General features: G+C 47.8%; 2 protein-coding genes across 6 annotated transcripts in view; one reads left to right on the plus strand and one right to left on the minus strand.

Moving 5' to 3' along the window:
* Positions 1-4,883, plus strand: ALKBH2 (alkB homolog 2, alpha-ketoglutarate dependent dioxygenase). 2 transcript variants are annotated; one of them, XM_019950467.3, is made up of 4 exons: positions 5-192; positions 566-1,005; positions 1,794-1,992; positions 3,529-4,883. In XM_019950467.3, the coding sequence occupies exons 2-4, from the start codon at positions 729-731 to the stop codon at positions 3,833-3,835; spliced, it is 783 nt and encodes a 260-aa protein (XP_019806026.1). In that variant the 5' UTR covers positions 5-192; positions 566-728; the 3' UTR covers positions 3,836-4,883. The 2 variants fall into 2 exon arrangements, with proteins under 2 accessions (XP_019806029.1, XP_019806026.1); XM_019950470.3 differs by lacking the exon at positions 1,794-1,992 and having other exon boundaries at positions 1-1,005.
* Positions 4,805-24,389, minus strand: part of USP30 (ubiquitin specific peptidase 30) — a 27,371-nt gene continuing 7,786 nt past the window's right edge. For 3 of the 4 annotated variants that reach the window (XM_019950462.3, XM_019950466.3, XM_019950463.3), the window contains 10 exons: positions 21,751-21,854; positions 17,221-17,319; positions 16,431-16,476; positions 15,219-15,313; positions 10,519-10,578; positions 9,920-10,006; positions 9,058-9,138; positions 8,743-8,962; positions 7,139-7,259; positions 4,805-6,466 (listed from right to left, as the gene is read on the minus strand). In XM_019950462.3, coding sequence (XP_019806021.2) covers positions 6,202-6,466; positions 7,139-7,259; positions 8,743-8,962; positions 9,058-9,138; positions 9,920-10,006; positions 10,519-10,578; positions 15,219-15,313; positions 16,431-16,476; positions 17,221-17,319; positions 21,751-21,854 — 1,178 coding nt within the window. In that variant the 3' untranslated portion in view covers positions 4,805-6,201. The remainder of the gene's footprint in view (positions 6,467-7,138; positions 7,260-8,742; positions 8,963-9,057; positions 9,139-9,919; positions 10,007-10,518; positions 10,579-15,218; positions 15,314-16,430; positions 16,477-17,220; positions 17,320-21,750; positions 21,855-24,389) is intronic. The other variant, XM_019950461.3, reaches the window with a different exon arrangement.

The following is a 24,389-nucleotide window of genomic DNA, read 5'->3' on the forward strand; positions in this document are numbered from 1 at the left end:
CTCTTTCCCGCAGGACCTTTCTACAGTGTCTGGGAGAAGCGGAGCTCGCGGGAGCTGAGATTTTAAAGAGACCCCCTAGGCACCACCCACCCCCCGCACGTGTTACAATTCTTATTTTCTATCAGAATTCGGCGTGCCTGGTGTATGACCACGTTTAACCGTTGTTACATTTAGATTCAGAATCTTGTCCGTGTAAGGATCGCAATACTTACCTGTTTTAATACTTGCGTGGGAGGCCGGCCAGTTATCTACCCCCCACCCCCCAGCCTGTCCTTTGCAGGGTGGAAGGGAGAGAGAGACATGCTTTTCTGGGTGACTTTGAGCAAACCTCTCCCCCTCTCAGTGTGTCAGTTTCCCCATATGTAAAGTGAGGGTTTGGGTTGCAGTTTCCAAGTTTGCCATTGGCGTGCGAATTCCGGGGGGTGGGTGTTTCTTTAAAAATTCGGATATTTGCGGGTGGAGGGCAGGCACACGTGGGTGTTGCAAGCTAGGCGGCTGATTCTAGTACCTACCCAGGTGTGGGAGGGATCCTTCCAGCTTTAACCTCCTCTTACTTCCTTTATAGGACATGGTGTTAAACTTTAAAATGGAAACTTAAAAACTGGAGGAATGCCACTGTGAGACCACTTTGCAGAGTGGATTTTGGCATTTGGGACAGAGCCTGGGCAATCTCTCTCTCTCTCTTGGCCTGGCCACTGGCTACCAGGTGTTTGCTTTGTGGAGACTAGATGGACAGATTCCTGGTGAAGGGGGCTGTCAGGGGCCTTATGGGAAAGAGGGGGCAAGAGCAGACCGGAGGAGGCCCAGCAGGGTTGGCAGAAGAGGAGGGGACCAGCAGGAAAAAGCCCAGGAGAGCAGCCCCGGGGAATGGAGTCCACTCGGCAGGCCTCAGCTGGAGGCACATTGCAGCCGAGGGCCTGAACTGCGATTACACAGTCCTGTTTGGCAAAGCCGAAGCAGATGAGATTTTCCAAGAGTTAGAGAAAGAAGTGGAATATTTTACAGGTAAGCAGGGGACGGTGGGGTGTGTGTGGAAGGCTTGTTGGATAAAACTAGTGGTCCGTGTTTAGGGAAATCTGAACCCAGGAGCCATTAATTACAGATGAGTTTGTTAATTGACTGAACACATATTCCGGGCACCTCTGGGCCAAGCAACTTGCTGGGTGCTTGGGATACAGACTTAATAACAGGGATCTCCTGTCCGCTGAGAGCGGAGAGATGGTAAATTACCAGGTAATTCCTATGCACGAGGTTCTCAGCATCACCTGGAGGACTTTGTTGCTTGTGAGAACACCATGGCTTGCCCTGCCCCTGCAGTCTAGTGTCCGGAGTTTCCGGGTGCTACTGATCCGGGGACCACACACTGAAAACCGCTGCAATGTGGCGGAGCACAGGGACGGGGAGACGTAGAAATGCCCACGGGAGACCCAGCCTCCATCCTGAGCTGAATTAGCACCATCTTCCATCGATGCCCTTTGTCCCCACAGTTGGCAAAATCACCGTGCTAGCGTGTAACCTGACTTCATTTTGCTCCAATTTCAGCCTCTGTATTACGGTTCTAGTGAGCAATTAAGTTAGGGTGTTTTTATAAAAAACTTGGACTAGGGCTGTGTATCTCCAAGTGTCGGACAAGAATCACTGTCCTTACATGAACGTTTTGGACGAGCCACAATGATTTTTGAGGAGGGGGTCCCTGGTCGGGGTATTAGATGTTATTCCTGTTTTACTTCCTTTTCTGAATACTCAGGGAGTGAGTGGATTGTCTGAGGCGCTGCCATGTTCCCCCTGCACAGGTGCGCTGGCCAGGATCCAGGTGTTTGGGAAGTGGCACAATGTCCCAAGGAAGCAGGCGACATACGGTGACACTGGGCTGACCTACACCTTTTCGGGCCTTACTCTGTCTCCAAAGCCCTGGCTCCCTGTCCTAGAGCGCATCCGGGATCGCGTTTCTGTAGTGACTGGACAGAACTTCAACTTCGTGCTTGTCAACAGGTGACCCCCTAACTGTTTGTACCTTTTACTTTTTAGGACAGTGGACTGAATTTTATAAACCTGTCTCTTCCAAAAAGAAGAGTTTAGGATTCCACCGTACTTTACTCATTTGTACAACAAATAACCCTTCCGTGTAGTTAGGGGAGTAGTAGTGGAACATAAGCAATTAGTCTTCATGGAGCTGTCACCATGGCGGGAGTGAGAGGCCGCAAACTGATGAACAGGCGAACAAGATAACTTCAGACGTTGATAAGTGTCTCGTAGAAAATTGAACAGGCTGATCTAAGAACTGCTGGGAGGAAGGAGTCTGGGTTTCTCAACAGCAACTCCTGATGCTTTGGGCCAGATAATCCTCTTTCAGGGGCTGACCTGTGCACTGCAGGATGTTGGGCAGCATCCCTAGCCTCCACCCACCAGATGCCAGGACCACCCTGTGAATGAAGAACGTTGCCTGCCATATCGTCCAACAGAGGATGCGGGGCCATCAAGCCACTGTAGCCCTGAGGGAACTCAGGATGGAGACATACCCTTGCCAAGCCCTCAGCCCCGCAGCCACCGCCAGGGTGCCCCGAGGGGACTCAGGATGGGAGAGGACAGGATACTGGCCCCAGAGAGCTGAGGTGCATCTCAAAGGAATGACTTCAGTGAGCCCAGACTGTCCCCTACACAGAAAGGCGCTAAACTCATTAGCTCGAGATGTCTGGTTTTCTTTTAATGATCAGTAACCTTTTGATGTTCTAACGACCGTGTTTTGTCGGCTCCCCCCTTACCTCTTCGGAGCAGTCCCCCAGAGCTGGCTGACAGGCTGCCTCCTTTTAGACTGTGCATCTTTTTCGGGGGCCCCTTTGGTCAGAGCAACCAGAATGTCTCCAGACATCGCCTAGTGCCCCCTGGGGGGGCAGAGTCACCCTGGTTGAGAACTCTGGGCTTAAGGGAAGATGGTTAGAGGAGGGTTCACGGAGGGGTGACGTCCGAGCTGATAGCTAAACCAAGAGAGAGTGGGAGCCACACAGGCAGCTGGAGGGAGAGCAGAGGGAGCTTGGAGTGTCTCGAGTGGAAATCCCGCTGGTGGTGCTGGAAAGCAGTGATGAGCTCAGAGGCCGGCGGGGGCCAGACTTTGCGAGGAATACGGGTTTTAAGTGTAGGGAGAAACCGTCTTACGCGATGAAGGTTTACACATACGAACCCTGCAGGAGAACTCTAAGACTCGTGTTTGGCCTCTGTTGGTGTGCTTTGTTTGTTTGATGGCTTGTGGGATCTTAGTTTCCTGACCAGGGATCAAACCTGGGCCCCCTGCAGTGGAAGCGCAGAGTCCTAACCATTGGACCGCCAGGGAATTCCTTACTGGTTTTAAAGCGTGTGATCAAAGAGGGCTGATAACAAAGTGAAAGGCTTGCCTCATCTGTGGACCAGATGCAGCCCTCCAGCCCCTGCAGAAACCTGTGCTCGTGGCACTGTTTCCCTGCAGGCAAACGAGGTGTGGGCGTGTTTCCACAGAGGGCTGTTCTGTGAACTCTGCTTGTTTTCTCACCGCAGGTACAAAGACGGCCGTGACCACATTGGTGAGCACAGAGATGATGAGAGAGAGCTGGCTCCCGGGAGCCCCATCGCCTCTGTCTCCTTTGGGGCTTGCAGAGACTTCTTCTTCCGGCATAAGGATTCCCGGGGGAAGCACCCCTCCCGGAGGCTGGGGGTGGTCAGGCTCCAGCTGGCCCACGGAAGCTTACTTATGATGAACCACCCAACCAACACTCACTGGTACCACAGTCTCCCCGTCCGAAAGAATGTTCTGGCTCCCCGGGTCAACCTGACATTTCGGAAAATCCTGCCTATTACAAAGTAAAAACGTTTTCAACAGCTAGTACTTCTGTTAGTTCCTTCCTTCTCTACTCCAAGAGGGAGCTGGCATTTCCTTTACCAACAGGGAACATGGAAAAGGTTGAACCCAAGCGCAGGGCTTCTCACATACAATGCTGAACTCAGAGGATGTTTGTATCGAGTCGGTGAATTATGAAAGAAGACCAGTTGATTTTTTTCCTAACAAAATGATTCTTTTATTGCTATAATACACAGCAGATACAAAAGGTACCTTTAGCAAAAACATAAATCAGCAGTTATTATGGCATAAACTACGAGTTTAACTTCAGTTTTTGCAAAAAGAAGCGACTTTGTAAATAACTTAAAGCTAGAAGTAAGAGTGTTTGTTTGGCTGCTACTTAACGCCTAATGATTTACAAAAAATGAGAAAGTCACCTTTAAGTCAGGGGAAGAGACTTTGCACGGAGATCATTCACATTTACAGCTGTGGCTCAGTCCCTCCGACCAAAGATCTGCTTACAACTGAACGCTAAAAGGATGAGCCCCGTTCATCTCTCTTTAATGGCAGATTGCAAAGCGTAAGCAGCGGCAGAGCAGCAGTTGCTCCAAGCTACAACTTTGCCAGGCAGGTTAAGGTCACGTGATTGAGCATTTGTTTCCCCCAGACCGCGGGTACCACGGGGACGTGCCTTTCACCGTCAAAGCCGGGGTCTGTAAGAAGTCGGGAAGGGACGTCTGCCGTGAACAGACCAGAAGCTTTGTGCGGCTCCTTTCTCCCTGAGGTGTGTGGCCTGGAGAACTTCACAGTCCGTTCTGTCAATAGCGAGAGTTCCGAGTCCTCAGGATGCACGCTGGGCCTGGGGGAATGGGGATCACCTGGGCCTCTAGCGCTTTCAGCTGACACCAAGGCCTTGTCTGGAAGTGTCTGCCAGCTGGTCCCCACCAGGGCAAGCACAGTCCTCAGCCTGACCTCAGGTGACCTTTTGGACACGTCTGATTCCAAATCTTACCTCTGAAGAGTCAGTCTGCATTTGTTTTTTGTTTTAAATAAAAGAGCCTAGCTAAAACATAGATACCCCTGTGTCATCAAAATTCCTTCGGCCCTGGGCTGCCTTCATTAGACTTACCTGAAGAGAGGGGAGGATGCCCAAGAGAGGCCTTTTGTATGAGGCTACTGGAAACGAATACATTTAGAATATGGACCTAGAACAGAATGACAGTACTAGATATCAGCCATAATTTTATGTTCAAAAAGTTTTTTTAAACTTCTTTTTTGTGGGAAGGGCTGGACTTGGATGGTCATGGATTCTAACTCATCACTTTACAGATGAGGAAACTGAGGTCCAGAGAGGCAGCAGCCCCAAGGTCAGTGCCCTTCTTTCAGAATCCAGCTCTCAAATGGAGGCCAGGATTGTCTTTCTGACACAGCCCCCGGCTCCACCTGTAAACCTCAGGAGCTCTTCATGGGCAATAAATAAATAGATGAGAATAGCTGTCCACCGTGGGGTCCTCGTGTGAGAAAGGGTTTTCTACAGAGCGGAGGAGTCCTAGGTGTGGCACACAGGCCACCGAGTTCTGGCTGTTCACACAGTTATATAATATGCGATAATCACACTTGGGAGTCCAGGATACAAAAGATAACAGCAAAGAGAAAGCTGGTCACTGGTAACTGACAAAGTAGAGAAAGAATTTCCCCGAGGGGCGGATTTGGCACATGAGCTTTTACTACATATAAAGAATCGAAAGGTTAGAAAAAGACATAAAAAGGGAAGGCGGGTGCGCATCAGGCGTCTTTTAACTGTTCTGTTGCTCTCTATTCGGTAACTTTGGAAGGTACGGAGCTTTTCAAAAATTGTTGATATGATTCCCAGATGAGGTGTGTTTTCCAGAAGGGACGCGCTACGAAAGCAATTGAGAGTGAAAGGCACTTTTTCTTCGAAGTTGTTGCCTTTAGTAACTTCACTAATTCAACCATTTTTATGGGACTGCTTATTAAAAATAAAAGATCTATGCTGAAACGCTGGAGGATCAGACAAAGTTAACTCCCGTCTGAGAACACCTAATGTATCAATCTAAAAAAGGTGGCTTCTGGAGTCTGGTTTCTTTTCATTACCTGGATCAGGTGAGTGACAAGACACGCTCTAGACGCAATGACTGTTATCCTAGCCCGGCACCGCTGCCCTGGTACGCACGGGCAGAGCTGTGCGGGGAGCCTGACCTCGTTTGAATCGGGGCCACCAGCTCCTGTGTGGAGCCTGCTCCTAGAACACACCAGAAGGCTGCAGGACTCTAGTGGGGCTGCTTGCACGTACACACCACAGCACACACGCACACGCACACGCACACAGCTTGGACGGAGCCATCAGCTCTAGCTTTGGGGCCAGGGCAGAGTCATTCTTCAGACTTGCACTCCTGACTCTGGTGCTGCATCTTGGAAAGAACACGCTCGTAAAACAGCAGGTAGGCGCTGGAGGACAGCACCTCCTGCAGGCTGGCCTTGCGGACGGTGTCGTCAGAAATCCACAGCCACTGGTTGCTGGTGGAGAGAGGGTTCTTGGCCGAAGGCGGGGACCGTCGGTAGGTCACGAAGTGTCCCGAGTGCATGTCTCCGTGGTGGACAACAACTGCCACCAGCTGGAAGAGGTACGTGGAGGAGCTGAACGGTAGGAACAAATGCCAGTGGTTTACAAATACAACAAGGAAGGTTTAGAGGCAAAGCAAAGAGGAGGGCTTCCCTGGTGGCGCAGTGGATGAGCGTCCGCCTGCCAATGCAGGGGACACGGGTTCGTGCCCCGGTCCGGGAAGATCCCACATGCTGTGGAGCGGCTGGGCCCGTGAGCCATGGGGGCTGAGCCTGTGCTCCGCAACGGGAGAGGCCACAACAGTGAGAGGCCCGCGTACCGCAAAAAAAAAAAAAAAGCAAAGAGTAAAAAATACTAGATGTTCAACAATAGGGGACTGACACAATGGTACAGCTATACAACTGAATACTATGCAAGCACTGAAATAGAGACCTGTATTTACTGGCCTGGTAAACTGTCCATTCTGTGAGTGTATGTATGTTGTGTAGTATATGCATGCACACACACACACACACACACACACACACAGTTTTACAGAGTGGAAGACAAAGATTTAATTGGTGATCTATCTTTAGGTGGTGTCCCCAAAATTTTTTAAATTTCTTTCTTTATATTCTATGTACATACTTTCATACATATGTACATGTATACACACATACACATAACATTTACATTTTATGGACTTTATAATTCTTATTTTTAAAGCCATCAGTGAATGAGGCATATGCGTCTAAAAAGTGGCTCACCTGTAGTCAGGAACAGCTGGGAGGGGGAAGGGCATCGGGGTTGGCAGCGTGGGCAAGAAAGATGGGGAGCAGGCGCCGTTCATGAAAATCTGTGTTTTGGGGCCCCCCGGGTGACTCCGAACTGCAAGAGAAAAAGGCCGAAGGCAATGAAAGTGAGCAGCAGCTTTGGGTAAACAAGACATGGTTTGGATTAGCTTGAAATTTAACTCCCCAGTAAGGCTACAGAGGAAAAACAGATACGTGATTTTGTCCTATGCTGATTCATAAAACTTCCTTTTTGTCTCTGCCTGTTTTAATCCCCAAATAGGAAAAATGTACCCAGCTCCTAGCCTCCTGCTCACTTTGACAACTCTGTGAGTCTTTGAGATTCCCAGCCCTGTTTGCTAAAGACCTGCACCCCTGCCAGGGAGAAGAGGAAGCCAGGGCAAGGAGGTCCTGGATTTAAAACTGGGCCCTCTTCCCACCCCAGCTGCTCCCAATGTTAAACTATTGACCTTCTGAGAAAGGACAAAGCTCGGTCTCCCTGTGAATGATGTCCTGTCAGGCCACACAAATGGATGTAGGAAAGAATAATGGTAGTAAGGGGTGTTAGGTGGGGAAAGTCTGGGGTGCAGGGAAGACAGTCCTGGCACACGGGTGGCGAGTTCAGGCTTGGAGCCTTGAAAGTCGGTGAGTTTTCCTCATTTACAAAGAACTGAACAAATTACATACAACAGCTTTACAAAACTGTCCCAACGGGGCTTCCCTGGCGGCGCAGTGGTTAAGAATCTGCCTGCCAATGCAGCGGACACGGGTTCGAGCCCTGGTCTGGGAAGATCCCACATGCCGCAGAGCAACTAGGCCCATGAGCCACAACTACCGAGCCTGCGCGTCTGGAGCCTGTGCTCCACAACAACAGAGGCCGCAACAGTGAGAGGCCCGCGCACCGCAATGAAGAGTGGCCCCCGCTCGCCACAACTAGAGAAAGCCCTCGCACAGAAATGAAGACCCAACACAGCCAAAAACAAATAAATTAAAAAAAAAAACAAAAAAAACTGTCCCGACACTTCATTCCAGTACCAGATCCCCCATCTGCTGTTTGCCCCTGGACCAATCAGCCTCTGGGAGCCTCGGTTTTCTCTTCAGTGAGACAGAGTGATAATAGCTACCTGGCTTCACTGGGACCCGATCAATAATTAGCTTCAAGGGAGGATGGTAATGGGATCAGACAAAAAGCAATTCAGCAAAGAAGTATCAACCCAAATAAGATGTTCAGGGATCTTCAGCCAGGACATTCCTCCCCACAGTTCCTGTCTAAACGAGGTGACTGTACTGGGGAGAAGAAAAGAGAAGAAATTCACTGGAATGAGTTGAGCCAATTATTGTTTAGTCAGAAGACCAGAAAGCAACATTTTGCTTTCCTGCCTACAGTTTTTCATTTGTCAGAGAGTTTTTAAAAACTAGACATCTCGTGACTGTGCCAGTTAAACCTCTTTTACAAAACCTTTCCTCTCCCACCCCCAATCCTGCTGTTCTCAAGAATTTAAGCAGCCGTCGGGTGAGCCTGGCCCTTGTGGCACAAGGAACCCGCCAATTCCAGCTGCGTTGGCCCCTCGGGCAGGCACCTGGCTTGGGGGCTGCCGGCCCGTCCTGCAGCTCCAGTGCAGGTCCTGCCTTCTCATGCAGCTCGGGGCTGCGGTGAACGGGTTTGTGTCCGAGGAGGTGATACTTGTAGATGTCCATCATCAGGAACTCGTTGAACTGCACGTGCTCGTGCCGCTTCAGGGGTGTGCCGTGGCTGGACCAGCTCAGCCGCTGGAGGTGGATGCACAGACACTGGGGGAGCTGCGGGTGGGAGAGACGGAAAGAGCTGCGGGTCGGGAGCGGGACCCGGGGGGCCCTCGGGAGCAGAGCCGGCCAAGCATGTGGCATGGGCTCACCTTCCCTAGTTTTAACTGTTTGACAAACGTGGTCCTCTGGTGTTCCACCTTCTCCCCATTCAGCGTCCCTTTCGCTTCAATCTGAAATAAAGGAAACATCTCTCTGCAGCAATTCTTTTTTTTTTTTTTTTTTTTGGCAGCGTTGCGCAGCTTGCAGGATCTTAGTTCCCCGACCAGGGATCGAACCCACGCCCTCGGCAATGAAAGCACGGAGTCCTAACCACTGGACCGCTAGGGAAGTCCCCCTGCAGAAATTCTTGAAACAGGACCCCTAGGGAGAGCTGCGGGTCAGGCTGGCGTTACAAGTGCATTCACTGGGCACTTGACGTCCACCTGCTGAAGGAACTCAGCTGCCCAGTTATCTGTGCGTTGTCTTCACTCTTTTAGTCATTAACTAATGGTGACCGTGGAGGCAAAAGAAGTAAAGAGGCCGCACTGAAACTGACACTAGCATGTCATCTGTTTTGTTCTGTGTCTTCAAAATTTCTGGCCCCCACAGTTCCTCTTAATTCAGAGGGTGATGTTTAATTGCTCGGGGGAGTCGGGCAGGTCGCTCAGCTGAGGCAGATGTGAAACAGGTGGGTGCGGAGGGAACTGCAGTGAATTGGAGCGGGCCTGTCCCACCTCAAAGCATGGCATTCAAATTTTTTTCTTTAAACATTTTGTGGATGAAACCAAACTCATCTGGGAAAAAGATTTGGTCCGTGGGCTGCCAATTTCCTCAGCAACTTAGATGGACGTGGCTGTGGCTGCAGAGAGCCTCTGGGGGTAGTCGGCAGAGCTCAGGGCCGACGGTGTGGGAAGCGCTGTATCAGGACACGTGGGCCGGCTCAGGAAATGGCACTTGGGGTTAAAGCCATACCTTCGTACAGTTGTCACATACGACATCCCGCACGGATTCCGATGAGATGAAGTGGTGAAGGCAGTGGTCCAGGGTCAGTGGATGACCCTACAGCACAAGAAGGACATTCATGATTACAATTCAAGGAGAGCTAGACTGAAACTGTTAACAGTGTGAAGCCCAGAGCTTTATTCTGCTTAGGCAGGCAGTGAGGCTTCACAGACACAACTGGGTGTTTCCTGAACAGATGGGGAGCCCAGAGCATCTTGGATTTGCTCTTATGGATGGATTCAAGGGTATGAGGACATAACACTGCAGAAAATTATGGGCTTCCATGTTCTTGTAGATAGCTTTGAAATTGAGGTTAATGTGTGTGTGTGTGTGTGTGTGTGTGTGTGTGTGTGTGTTCAAAAAAGCCAAAATTTCTGCAGCAAGAGAGAAAATGCCCACCTTCTCCCCCCAAGACAGGCCATGGTACCACAGATTAAAACTAAGATGGGTTCAACCAACCATGTGTCTGAGTCATGTGTAGTAGCTGAGCTACACGAAATGTCTCAAAGCCCTTTCAGATTCAAATGTCTCCAAAACAGACCCCAAGTAAACCACAGATCAGTACATACCCATGTGGCAGCTGGAATACTTAGTGAAAGGCTATCGAAGGTATCAAATCGAACGGGACTCTGAAACACATATTGCAGCAAAAACCAGAAAGGACTTAGGTTCAATTCAAAGCTTTATAGATGGGAAGATATATGCCTATAAAACAGTTTAATATTTACATGCCCAACAGTAACACAGTCAAACATAATGTACTTACCTAGAAGCAAATTCTATTAAGAACAACCTTGTAAACATAAGAACTACAATAATACTAAAGGATATCTTGGAAAAACTATACGATAGCATACCTGTCCCAGCAATTTTGGGATTTTTATCCTAAGGAAATAACCATGGATAATATAACTACAAGGATGTGGTTATCACAGCATCATTTATGACGGCAAAATGTGAATGGGTGAAAATTCCAGGGGGTGATTAAATAAATTATATCATATCCATATATTATAGAATGGAATACTATATTAAAAATAGTGCATTAGAGGGGCTTCCCGGGGGCGCAGTGGTTGAGAGTCCACCTGCCGATGCAGGGGACACGGGTTCATGCCCCGGTCCGGGAGGATCCCACATGCCGCGGAGCGGCTGGGCCCGTGAGCCATGGCCGCTGAGCCTGCGCGTCCGGAGCCTGTGCTCTGCAACGGGAGAGGCCACAGCAGTGAGAGGCACGTGTACCGCAAAAAAAAAAAAAAAAAAAATAGTGTAGTAGAACTACACATGATTATATGGAAAGATGTGCATGTTATATTATTAACTGCAAAAAAAGCCCCAAAACAACAAATGATAAAACAGGGTTAAGAGGTCCTGCTTTCGGACTTCCCAGGTGGTGCAGTGGTTAAGAATCTGCCTGCCAATGCAGGGGACACAGGTTTGAGCCCTGGTCCGGGAAGATCACACAGGCCGTGGAGTAACTAAGCCCATGTGCCACATCTACTAAGCCTGCGCTCTACAGCCCGTGCTCCACAACAAGAGAAGCCACCGCAATGAGAAGCGCGCGCACCGCAACGAAGAGTAGCCCCCGCTCACCACAACTAGAGGAAGCCCACGCGCAGCAACGAAGACCCAACACAGCCAAAAATAAATACATAAATAAATAAATTTATTTTAAAAAAAAAGAGTTCCTGCTTTCAATTATGGCACAGTAGTTTGGCTAGACTAACTCTCCTTGACATAACAATTGTAAAATCTGGACCAAAACAAAACAAATTGAACAACTGGAGGGCTACCAAAAGCAGGCGGAAATGGAGAAGTCAATTCGTGGAGAAACGGGACCTCGGTGGGTGAGATTTGCTATGTGTGGCTTCTTTGCCTGAGGGTCCCCCCTAATCCATGCAGTTCAGTGTTGGGTGGGGAAAAGCAGCAGTCTTACAGAATTAAGGTATCAGGAGACAGAGTTCAGGGCTGGTACAGAGGCTGGAGGAAATCCCAGAAAGAGAGGAGCCAGGAGAGGATAGGCCCTACAATCTGTGTATAAGCCCTGCCTGATTCCATGGCGGATCCCTAAAGCGCACAGACACGGAAGAGACTCCAGGGACTCAGCAAGAAGCTGCGGCTGGAGGCTGAGAAAACTGAGCGGAGAGTCTGCCGCCCAGTGTTGGAGAGGGGGGTTGGAGTTTAAGCTCAGCCAAGGCAACTGCCTGCTAGGACAGAGTTCATTATTTCTCAGAGAGACATACCAGAATCCGGAGTCTCTACTACAGTGTCAATATTAAAAAAGTACTAGACATACAGTACAAAGAAAGAAGAAAGTGTGACCCGTGGTGTGTAGGGAAGAGGAGGTGAGGACCTGGATGGTGCAATTGGCACAAGGACCCTAAAGGAGTATATTATAAATATGCCCAAGGACATATAGCAAGAGAGAGTTATTCAGATCTAGCGGAGGACAAAGAGAGGATCTCAGCAGAGAAATGGAAATTATAGAGAACCGAAAGAGATAGATAATTAAAAGGAACAATAACTAAAATGAAAAATTCACTGGGCAAGCAAACAGAGATTGAAGATGGGAAAGACAGTCAGGAAATTTGAAGATAGGTCAATAGAAATTATCTAAATTGAAGGACACGGAGGAGAAAGACTGAAGAAAAAAGAACCAGCCAGGCCTCAGTGACCTGTGGGACAATATGAAATGGACTAACAAGTCGAGAGTGGGGCATAGATTTTTTTGAAAAAAACAGTGGCCAAAAAAATGTTCAAAGTTGGTGAAAATAGTGTACATAAATGTAACCAAACCAAAACAACAGCAACACTGTCAACCCAAAATTCTATACACAGCCGAACCAGTCTTCCAAGAGAAGAAGGGCAAAACAAAACCATTTTTATATAAATGAAATCTACGTGAATTTGTCAACAGACCTGCAAGAAATGTTAAAGGAATATTTTTAGACTGAAGGGAAAAAAACATCAAATGGACCTGGATCTACAGAAGGCACTGAGGAATACTGCAAATGGTAAACGTGAAATTTTTTTCTTTTAATTTCTTTTAAACACATATAACTGTTTAGAGTAAAAATTTTTATGACAGTGTTGTGGGGTTTATAATGTATGTACATGTAAATAATATACACGACAAAGCACAAAAGATGGGGTAACAGAACCATACTTTCATAATGTTCCTACATTTTACACAAAGGAATATGATATTAACGCTAAATAAACTGTGATAAGTTAACACTGCAGGATGTAATCACACACACACAAATGTAAAAAAAATGTAGCTAAAAAGCTAACAGAGGAATTACAATGGAATACTAAAAAGTATTCAATTAACCCAAAAGAAGGGAGGAATGGAGGAACAGAGAAACAAAAACTATATGAGACAAGTAGAAAACCAACGGTGAAACAGCAGACCTAAATCCACCCTATAAATACCTACGTTAAATGTAAATGGACTAAACACACCGAATAAAAGGCAGATAGGAAGCTGGATAAAAAGGCGAGACCCGATTATATGCTCTCTACAAAAGCCACACTTTAAATACAAAGACAAAAGATAGGTCAAAAATAAGAGCACAGAAAGAGACATACCATAGAAACACTAGTTAGATGGAAACTAAACAGACAAAATAGACTTCCAGACAAGGAGTCTTACTAGAGATAAGGAGGGACATTTTATCACGACAGTAAGAGTCAACTCATCATAATTAATTCATGTGTATGTGCCTAACAGCAAAGTCTCAAAAGAAATTCAGTAAAAATAGAACTAAAGAAATAAAAAGAAACAAATTCTAGCAAACACTTAAGGAAAAAGCAATACCAATATTACCCAAAGACCTTGAGGAAATAGAGGCAGGAATACTTCCCAGCTTATTTTCTGAGGCTAGCATAACCCTTATAATAAAACCCGAGAAAGACATTACAAGAAAATCATAAACATAAAACACGAATAGCCTTCAGAAAATGTTAGCAAACCAAATCTAGTAATATATAAAAAGAATGACATCACAATAAAATGAAATTTATCCCAGCAACACAAAGGTAGTTTAACATTAGAAAAATCAATCACTGTAATTCACCATATTAACAGAATAAAAGAAAAAAAAAAGATCATCTCAATATATGTAGAAAAAGCAAGACAAAATCCAATTATTAGTCATGATAAAAACTCTCAGCAAACTAGGAATAGAAAAGAACTTTCTCAGTGTGATAAAAGGAGAATACAAAAACTCAAAGATAACATCATACTTAATTACGAAACACCAAATATTTGTTTCTTAAGATTTGAAACAAGGCAAAAGTGGAAACAACCCAATGTCCATCCGCTGATGAATGGATAAACAAAATGTGATCTATCCATACAATGGAATATTATTTGGTAATAAACAGGAATGAAGTACTGATACATGATACAACATGTGGAAGAACCCTGAAAACATTATGCTGAGTGAAAGAAGCTAGTCTCAAAGCACCATATGATTCCATTTATATGAAACGTCCAGAATAGACAAACTATATAGAGACAGAAAGTAGATTAGCGGTTTCCTAGGGCTGACAGAGTGTGGGGAGAAATGAGAAATGACTGCTAATGGGTACAGGGGTGGTTTTTTTGTGTGTGCGGGAGCAAGGGGTGGGTGATGAAAAATATTCTAAAACTGACTGAGGTGACAGTTGTACAATTCTCTATTTTTGCATCATGCTCAAAATTCTGCATAATAAAAATTTAAAATCTCAAAAGCAAAACACACACACACACACACACACACCCAAAAAACAGCCCTAGAATCTGTTGTGTTCACCATGGGTATAGACCCAACCTTAGGACTCAAAACGCTGCCAATCACAATGGGTCTGCTGCTCTTGGTACAGAAGATGCCATCTGAGAATCAACTGATATGTCAGCACTGACCAAGGTGGGGCAGTGGGTCCACCAAGCCTACAGACCCCAGAAAAATCACAGAAGCCAGACACCAATGTCAGTCCTCATGCTCTGGACCCTTCATGAATCTTTTTTTTTTTTGCGGTACGCGGGCCTCTCACTGTTGTGGCCTCTCCCTTGCAGAGCACAGGCTCCGGACGCGCGGGCTCAGCGGCCATGGCTCATGGGCCCAGCCGCTCCACAGCATGTGGGATCTTCCCGGACCGGGGCATGAACCCGTGTCCCCTGCATCGGCAGGCGGACTCTCAACCACTGCGCCACCAGGGAAGCCCCATGAATCTTAACTTAAATAAAACCTTGCCAGAAAATATCAAGTATTGGTATAGTATTTACCTGGTGCTCACAGTGTTTGCAGACCATGTTACTAGTAAGTCTTCCATGAAAAGGATGCTGGGACTTCCAGTGGCTGGATGTGGGATGAGGTGACCCTGGAATACAGAACACCTTTGGATAGGCCACCTCTAGCCCTCTGGCACCAACCTCAAAATTCACCCCCCTTCTTAGTATGTGGTAGACACACCTTCTTTAGAAAAAAAAAAAAGTTCCTGAAAAGGACACTGAAAGAGCTTCCCTTATTGAAATCCATCAAAAACACAACCAGTTCCCTTCACAGGAGAATTTACACAGGTCCTTAAATGTGGTTTCTATATAATAGGCACAGCCACATTTAAAAAAGAAATTTGTGTTTGATAATGTCTTTTTACAAACATTTGCTTCAAATGTTTGAGATGTCACAAGAATGATACCACTGGTGAACATTCCATAAAGTGAGATAAACCTCTGAAATCATCAGAATAAGCAAGTTCTGAAAAACACGAGCTTTGGGGGGGATAGGATGGGGGCTAACGGAATAAACACAGCAGCGTGGTGTGCTAGTTGGAACCACGGGCGCCATGTCAGGCCGGCCTGGGCTGGGTCCTGGCTTTGCTTATTAGCCACGTGGCCAGAGCCAGAGACTTCATCCCTGTAAGCCTCAGTTTGCCGGAAATGGGGATAATTATGACCCCACTATCCTCCATACCACCAACTTCATAGAGCTGTTGGGAGGCTTAAGTGAGATATTACGGTGCCTGGCACACGGTATGGACCCAAAAGAGAATTGTTCTCATTACTACCAGTGTGCAAAGGAATGGATACGTCATTTTTTTTAAGTGTTAAGAAAACAATAATTTCCTTCCAAGGAGGAAGGGATCATTTGCAGGAATAGTTGGCCAAAGTGTAGATGCTGAGGACACGGCGGTTTCAGCTTATTAAGTTCACCAGAGGACCAATTCAAGAAGGTCAAGAAAAACGCTAGTCTGAGGGAGAAGTAAGTCCGTTCAGAGGAAACTGAGCAGGGCTCGGGTGGGATGGAACAATTCAAAATGTTCACCGGGGGACAGTTTATAACTGTTCCCAAAACACAGGTTCCTTTCAAGTACACACACTCCAAGTCAGAATGGGTGTCACCAGAAAAAACATTATTTTTAGAAAACATAAAGCAAATTATTGTCATTTCTAAAAAGTACATATCTCACGTGTTACAGTTCAATGGAAAATGACTACCTCTGGTGTGGCAGGTGATCTGTCTGGGAGTCATTTCTGACTGCTGCTGTAGGGGACGAAAAAGAGAGAGGCTGAAAACCCTACTGCAATCTCTCTGATCACCCACCCTCACCCCACACCTAAATCTCACAAGTTTCTGTGCTGACTGCACAGTTCAAAATCAACTTTATTTATTTATATATTTCTTTACTTTTAGGCCATGCCGCTCGGCACGTGGGATCTTAGCTCCCCGACCAGGGATCAAACCCGAGCCCTCTGCCTTAGGAGCATGGAGGCTTAACCACTGGACCACCAGGGAAGTCCCTCAAAGTCAACTTTAAACCAAGCTTCCTAAAAGGGGCCTTAATTATGCTCTCTGGTTGGTTACTGTACCTGTTCCTTCACCAAATGCAATTGAACATACTGCCTCTCCGGAATACTCCCCCCCTTTTACTAATTAACTTTTATCGACTCCCTAACATTTATAATGTGCCAGAGAAATAAGATTCATTTAGCATTCCTGTGGCTCCTTGTTCTCCTGTATTAAATAGGGGGGGAAATACATTCTTTCGTCTCAAGCCCAACACAGACTGAAGCAGGGAATCGTTTTTAAGAGCTCGACATCTCTAACCAAAGTCACCCGCTGCCAAGCGTGACGTTTAAGACCCTCCCCCAGCCTCACTCCCACTACTGGGTTTTTATCGAATCGTACTTTTGAGTTTAAAGTTACACGAAAATTACATTTGTATTCCCTGTACCTGTTCGATATGCACAGACCGCATTCATTGTATCGAGAGTGTTAATGGTTTACCTCTAGGGAATGCACGTCAAACAGATGTGTGACCCGGGGCTGGTGGTCCCGCTCATCCTCCAAAGACGAGGTAATGACATGGAATAACTCATGAGCGTCCTGTCAAAGGGCAAAGCATTCTTCAGAGTGGCCCGAAGAGGCCGCGGCAACGTCAGAACCACCCCTGTGTGGACCACCAGGGAGACCCCCTATGGCTAAGGTGGGCAGAATTTGCTTTCCACCTTCTCAAGGCCCAGTGCGTTACATGGAAATGGTTACATCCTAGACATCTTCACGAGTAAAGGCCCTCAAGGGAGAGGCCCAAGGAGAGAGAGAAGGAACGAATGCTGGGTGGGCAGGCTTCTCGCTGATCTGAGCCATCTCTGAGCCTGGTTTAGCTTTACTGAGACGGCTCTGACCTCTGCGCTACCTGACTGCTGTTTTGTTTTCCTTGTGGTAAAACGCTCATCCGGTTTAAGCTTGTTAAGTGTACAGCTCAGTGGCAGGAAGCACATTCACGCTGTTGTGCTACCATCACCCCCGTCCATCTTCAGAACTTTTTTCATCTTCCCAAATGGAAACTCCACGCCCACTAAACACTAACTCCCCAATCCCCCGCACCCCTGGGCACCCACTGTTCTCCTCTGTTGTCTATGAATTCCGCTTATCCTCAGAGAAGTGGAATCATACGGTATCTGTCCTTTTGTGACTGACTTGTTTCACTTAGCACAATATGCCGATTCATCTATGACGTGGCACAGAATTTCCTTCCTTTTAAAGGCTGAGTAATACTCCACTATGCACACCCATCACATCTTGTTTATCCATCAGCCATCGATGGGCAGGTGAGCTGCTTCCGCCTTTCAGCTGTCGTGAATGATGCTGCTGTGAACCGGGCTACACAAAATATGAGTCCCTGCTTTCAACTCTTTCGGGCGTACACTCAGAGCAGAATTGCTGCCTCATGTGGCAGGGGACTATTTTTTAAGGATCAACTCAAACGCCCCTCTCCCCAAAAGCCAAAGCCACCCAGACTCTCCTGGGATGGGCAGCCTGTCCCCCCTGAACTCTGATGCGGCTGATACTCATTGGGCTGCCACTCTTGGCTCCGTCCACAGTCACCAGAGCGATCTGTTTCTAAAGGGAAATGACTTTTCTCTTCTGCTTTCAACCTCCCGATGGCCTCACTGCTGCAGTGAACGGCTCCCTTCTTAGCTGGCTGGCCAGCCCTGACACGCCCCGGCCCTAGAACCTTCTCCCTGTCCCGCCGCGCCCCAGCCCCTGGCCTTCTCTTGCTCCCTGAATGTGCCAAGCCGGCTCCCACCTCAGACCTGGGTCTTTCACGCGCCTGGGTCTTTCCCGCGCCCGGGTCTTCATGCCTTCACGCGGCCGCCTCTCTCATCCTTCAGGTCTCCTCAGGGAACCCTCCGTCACCAGCCCTCCCTGACCTAACCTCACCCCCGGCCATTCAGCAGCGGCCCCGCAGGCTCTCCCTCCAAACCACCCGCTGAATCTCTGAGGTCTCTCCACTGCCCTGCCTCAGCCCCGGCCTGAGCTGGACCCTCCCCGGCCTGGGTGTCTGCACACCGCCAGCTTTCCTCTCTGCTCCCGTCCTGCCCCCCTGCACCCCTCCTGTACACAGAGGCCGGCATGGTCCTGTTCACGTTAGGTCGGGCCAAAGCGGTCCCCTGCCAAAGCTCCGAGCGGCTGCCCCTGCACGCAGAGCAGAAGCCCAGCTCCAGCCCTTGGCCTCCCAGGCCCTGCAGTCCCCACAGCCCCCTTCCTCCACTGCTTGCCCTGCCCTTCCTGCCCTTCTCAACTCTGTGTCCTTGCAGCTGCTCAAGGCTTTTGCCCCGGCTCTGCTCCTCCGGCTGGCACGCTGCGCCCACAGCACCCCGGGCCTCGCTCCTCGTTAGACTCCAGGTCTCAGCTGAAACCTCAGGCCTCTAGAGAAGCCGCCCCCTCTAAGGAGTCCCCCTGCCGCTTTCCTCTCACCGCCCGTCCTCCCCACACTTTCTCACGTCACCTTCTTAGCACATGTTAAAGTTACCTGTGGACGGTCTGCAGCCCCACCCTCACTACACCGCGAGCTCCTTGAGCACAGGGTCCCTGCAAGTCACGCCTGATACTACCACCCAGCGCCCTCAGCAGGCCCTTCCCGAGGCCGGCATTCCATAAGCATTTGTTGCACATATAAATGAATCCCCTCTGAGGCTGTGACCAGCAGTTGGCGAGAGAGTGATGGAGAGTCCAAGGTAAGTAAGGCAAGGCTCTTGCCCTCAGGGACTCACAACCCAGGGGCAGACATGGCAGCCTTGCTACTATCTAGCAGTGCAATGCTATGGCCCTGTTATGACCAGTGAGCCCTGGACATGGAGCTGAGGGAGGATCATCTCTTCCTGCAAGGCTCGGGGAGCCTTGACAGACCAGGCATCTGGGCCAGCCCATGAAGCATGAGCAAGGGTTCACCACAGAGAAAAATCCCAAGACAGGATGGAGTCGGATCCAAAACCTATTCTGTCACCATCAGCCATGTGATTACTTGGCCTTGAGAAAAGGAACAGTATCGCAGAAGAGCTGAAGAGCAGCCACTTTAGCGCCAGACTGGCTTGAATCCTGGCTCTGTCACTCAAATAGCTGTGTGACTTTGGGCAAGTCACTTGACTGCTCTGAACCTCAGTGTTCTCATCTGCAAAATGGGGATAGTAACAGTAACTCCTTACAGGGCTGTGGTGAGGATTCCATCAGATAATTCACATACCTGGCCCAAAGCACCCCACAGCTCTAGCTTTAGACACTGAAAAGTGGTTGGATGACCAGATCATTAACAGTGAAGGTGTGGACAAGGCCCCATGCTAGATGCTCTGGGTACCTTCAAAAAGGAACAGAACCAGAGACAGACATGCTTTCTCCTTCCCACACATACTACGGCACTCTGTGGCTCAGTGTCAGACACTGGAAATACTCCCCAGGAGCAACTGGGACTTAAGTGGGTCCTTGACAGAAGAGCAGGACTTAGAAAAGGAATGTGGGCAAAGAATGTCACCTGTCATATCAGTAAACAAAGGACGTTGCTGGCCACCAAGCCATCAGCTCTTGCAGCCGCCCCCTACTGTGTCCTCTGAGAGGATTCAAGATGGAGAAAAGCAGGATACCGGCCCTAGACAGCTAAGGGGCATCTCCAAGGAATGATTTCAATGAACTCAGACACTTGCATCTTCCCTTACACAGAAAAATGCTAAATTCATTAACTTGACATGTCTGTTTTTTCTTTAATTGACAGTAATCTTCTGATGCTCTATCTGTTTTTGTTTTTGTTGATTTTGCAAACACTTGATATATCCTGCTCCTCCCTTACCTCTTGGGAGCAGTCCCTCAGAGCTATCTGAGAGGCTGCCTCCCGGGCTTAAGTCCTCAGGACGTCTGTCAAATAAAACCTAATTCTCAACTTTGAGGTTGTGCATTTTTTTTTCAGCCGACAGGTATCTGATGTTAAGGACTAAATCTCAGTCACTGTCTCAGTTTAGAGAAATGTAAAATGTAGCTAAATAATTCCAGTTACCAGAGGAGGATTTAAAAAGTATTCTCTAAATGGAAAAATATTTCAACATATAATGGATCAATCGAGAAGCACTGTTAAGAAAGTATAGGATACTCTCAACGTCGTGTTTAAGAAGTAACGCATACATGGCTTCAGATGAAAGTGGAAACAGAGATCATCTCTAAAGAAGAGGGGAGAGAGGAAGCCTTCCCGCCTCACTTCTCCGTTTTTACATGCCTCCTGCTTCAGCCCCACAGTTTTGGGAGCCCAGGGGCTCTGGTCCAGGGGCTCCCTGGGGGAGGCAGAAGAAGCCAACCCAACGCTGGCCAGGGCCAGCCTGGAAATGTGGCGGTGGGGATGGACCGCCGAAGTGTACACAAACAGAAGCGAAAGTTTTGGTCCCTAGAGCTTCACTCTCTCAGCCTCAGCCTCGTCCTCTGGGGAAGAGGAGGAGGGTGGCCAGTACCAAAGAAGACAAGGAAGCTGTAGTCGTGGAAAAGGGGGGCGGGAGTGGCTGGAGGAAGGCCCTGGGACTGCATATGACAGCTGCTCAAGGTTTGCGGCCACTTTAACCCAGCCTCCGAAGACTGATTTTTTTTTTAATGAAGGTATAGTCTAAAAAAGGGTCTCACCCAAACCTCTGAGCCTCTAAGGTAAAGCCACCTGCTTCTCTCTAATAGGCCCCAGATGTCCCCACCATCCACTGAAATGCAAAGTCACTCAGGAACTAAAAAGATTTGCCCTCTTTGGCAGCTGTGTGCTCACGCCCTATCCTGTGAACCTTCCCTCTCCCCTGATTGCGAGAGCAGGAATCAAGTTCACAATCTGGTCTCGGGACACTAAGGCTGTCTAAAATGTCACAGAAATGTCCACGCAGGTCAGACAACTGCAAGGTCAATGCTGGCGTTTATTTTTCCCCCTGCAGCAATGCAGCTGTTTCTGGAGCTCAGGCCCCACCTCATTAGTGGGAAACGTTCTCCAAGGAAACCTGCTTTGAATGTTGTGTTCACCTGCTCTTCAAACGAAGAGATCTGCCATCTGTACATTCTTAAGACGTCCAACAAGCAGCTTGCATCCAAGACCTCTTCATCAGTGACTTCTTGGCAGGATAAAGCTGGGAACAAAAAAGGAGCACAGTTATTAAGTGAACCAGCATGACAACCAACCAGAAAAGCTGCACAGCACACGTGTCAAAGCTAATTAATAATGTAAGGACTGTAAAATTCACCTTGGAATTATATCTCTTTCATTATTCTTCCTTGTAGCCTTACCCAATGCTTAGTACACTAGTAGACACTTCGTGTTTGTTGAATGAATGTAATTTTTCATGAGGCTGCACCATTTAAATGAAGTAATTGACTTTCAGATATCTGAATTACTATCATCAATATAAATTTACTGTTGCAAGATTTGTAGTGAATAAAATGATTTTAACTTACAACTCTGAGGGACAGGAGGGCCTTTAAACAACCATCCTTTAAACAACCATCTGGTCCAACCCTACACTCACTGCCCTAACCCCTCTCTACAGGACTCCCTCCTGTGGCCATAAGGCCTTCTCTGGGACTTGTTTGCATTTGAGTTTCTGATTATCACCGCAAAGCATCAAGCTCTGTGAGGCAGCCTGAAACGGTCTTCTGAGTTGTTTACTTTTCAATCAAGGTAGAATCAAGCCTAACAGACAAAAATAAAAGTCTGATGGGCTTATGAATTTATATTACAATTACATCTAGATGGGGGTTGGCAAACTTTTCCTGTAAGGGGTCAGCTAGTAAACATTTTAGGCTTTGCAGGTGTCTGTAGCAACTACTCATCTCTGCCCATGTAGCACAAAAAGCAGCCATAGACGACAGATAAGTAATATTACATATTACATAAATAAAATGTAATATTACATATTACATAGATAATATGTAAACAAATGACCATGGCTGTTTCAATAAAACTTTATTCACAAAAACAGGCGGTGGGACTTCCCTGGTGGTGCAGTGGTTAAGAATCTGCCTGCCAATGCAGGGGACATGGGTTCGAGCCCTGGTCCGGGAAGATCGCACATGCCACGGAACAACTAAGCCCGTGAGCCACAACTACTGAAGTCCGCACACCTAGAGCCTGCGCTCCACAACAAGAGAAGCCACTGCAATGAGAAGCCCGCGCACCGCAACTAAGAGTAGCCCCCGCTCGCCGCAACTATAGAAAGCCCATGCGCAGCAACAAAGACCCAATGCAGCCAAAAATAAATAAATAAAGTTATTTAAAAAAAACAGGCGGTAGGCCAAATTTGGCCCAAGGGCCATAGTTTGTTAATTCCTGATCTTGACCACCCCCCGTCCCACAGCATATTATTATGGACCAGTATATCACACTGGGCCAGTACTGCTAGTGCAGAGGAGATAAAAATACAGGAGCCTGCCCTCTCAATGCAGTTTCTGGGAGCTCAGTGATTCTCCAGATAAACTAAGCCAGCCTGTTTCTCCTCCTTGATTTGCAGTCAGTGAACTTGAGAGATAGCTCTGAATACTTCAGACTCTGACTCTGGAGGGTCTGAACATTGCCAACGCCACCCCTCTCAGAACATGGCTGGTGCCGTGGGTGGTGACCTGCGGTGGAGAAGCAGCAGCGTTGGCAGCCAGTAGCCAGTTATCAGTGCAAATAAACCCTGAGGTCAGACCTTTACCCTCCAGTATGAAGGAGACCCGTCAGGAGAGGTCCTGTTCCTTCCTTCTTCCTCCTGCATTCCGAGGCAGCCCTTCTGTTAGCTTTTACCCTCCCAAGGAAAATCTGAATGTCCCCTTCAGCCCAATTTTGCCAAAAATGCTGTGTGGCAATGTGGCAATGTCTACTAATTTTCATATCCTACAATCCAGCAGTATGACTTTCTCAGGATCTGCCTCAGGGAAAGAGGTGCCTATGTGCACGATGGGCATGTACAAGGATGCTCACTGCAGCCTGTTCATGTAGACGAGGCACCGGGAGCAAATGGCTAATTAAACCGGGATGTCTTGCGATTATGGATGCTCTGCAGCTGTAAAGGTGTGTGACGTCTGTAAATCACATGTTTGATAAGGGCTTGAGTCCCAAAATATATAAGGAACTCCTAAAACTCAACAACAACAAAAATACAGAAAACCAAATTAAAAAATGGACAAAAGATCTGAATAGACGTTTCATAAAAAAAACACAAAAACCCCTAGAAATGTCCAATAAACACATGAAAAGATGCTCAACATAACCTATGATTAGGGAAATGCAAATCAAGACCACAATGAGATATCACTTTCACACTCATCAAAAAGACAAGGGGCTTCCCTGGTGGCGCAGTGGTTCAGAGTCCGCCTGCCGATGCAGGGGACATGGGTTCATGCCCCGGTCCGGGAAGATCCCACATGCCGTGGAGCGGCTGGGCCCGTGAGCCATGGCCGCTGAGCCTGCGCGTTCGGAGCCTGTGCTCCACAACGGGAGAGGCCACAACAGTGAGAGGCCCGCGTACCGCAAAAAAAAAAAAAAAAAAAAAGACAATAACAAGTGCTGGTGAGGATGTGGAGAGCTGGAACATCTGTGCACTGCTGGTGGGAATGTAACATGCCAAGGCTGCTGTGGAATGCAGTATGGTGATTCCTCAAAATAGTAAACAGAATTACCATTTGAT

Source organism: Tursiops truncatus, chromosome 13, assembly GCF_011762595.2.
Source record: "Tursiops truncatus isolate mTurTru1 chromosome 13, mTurTru1.mat.Y, whole genome shotgun sequence".
NCBI lineage: Eukaryota > Metazoa > Chordata > Mammalia > Artiodactyla > Delphinidae > Tursiops > Tursiops truncatus.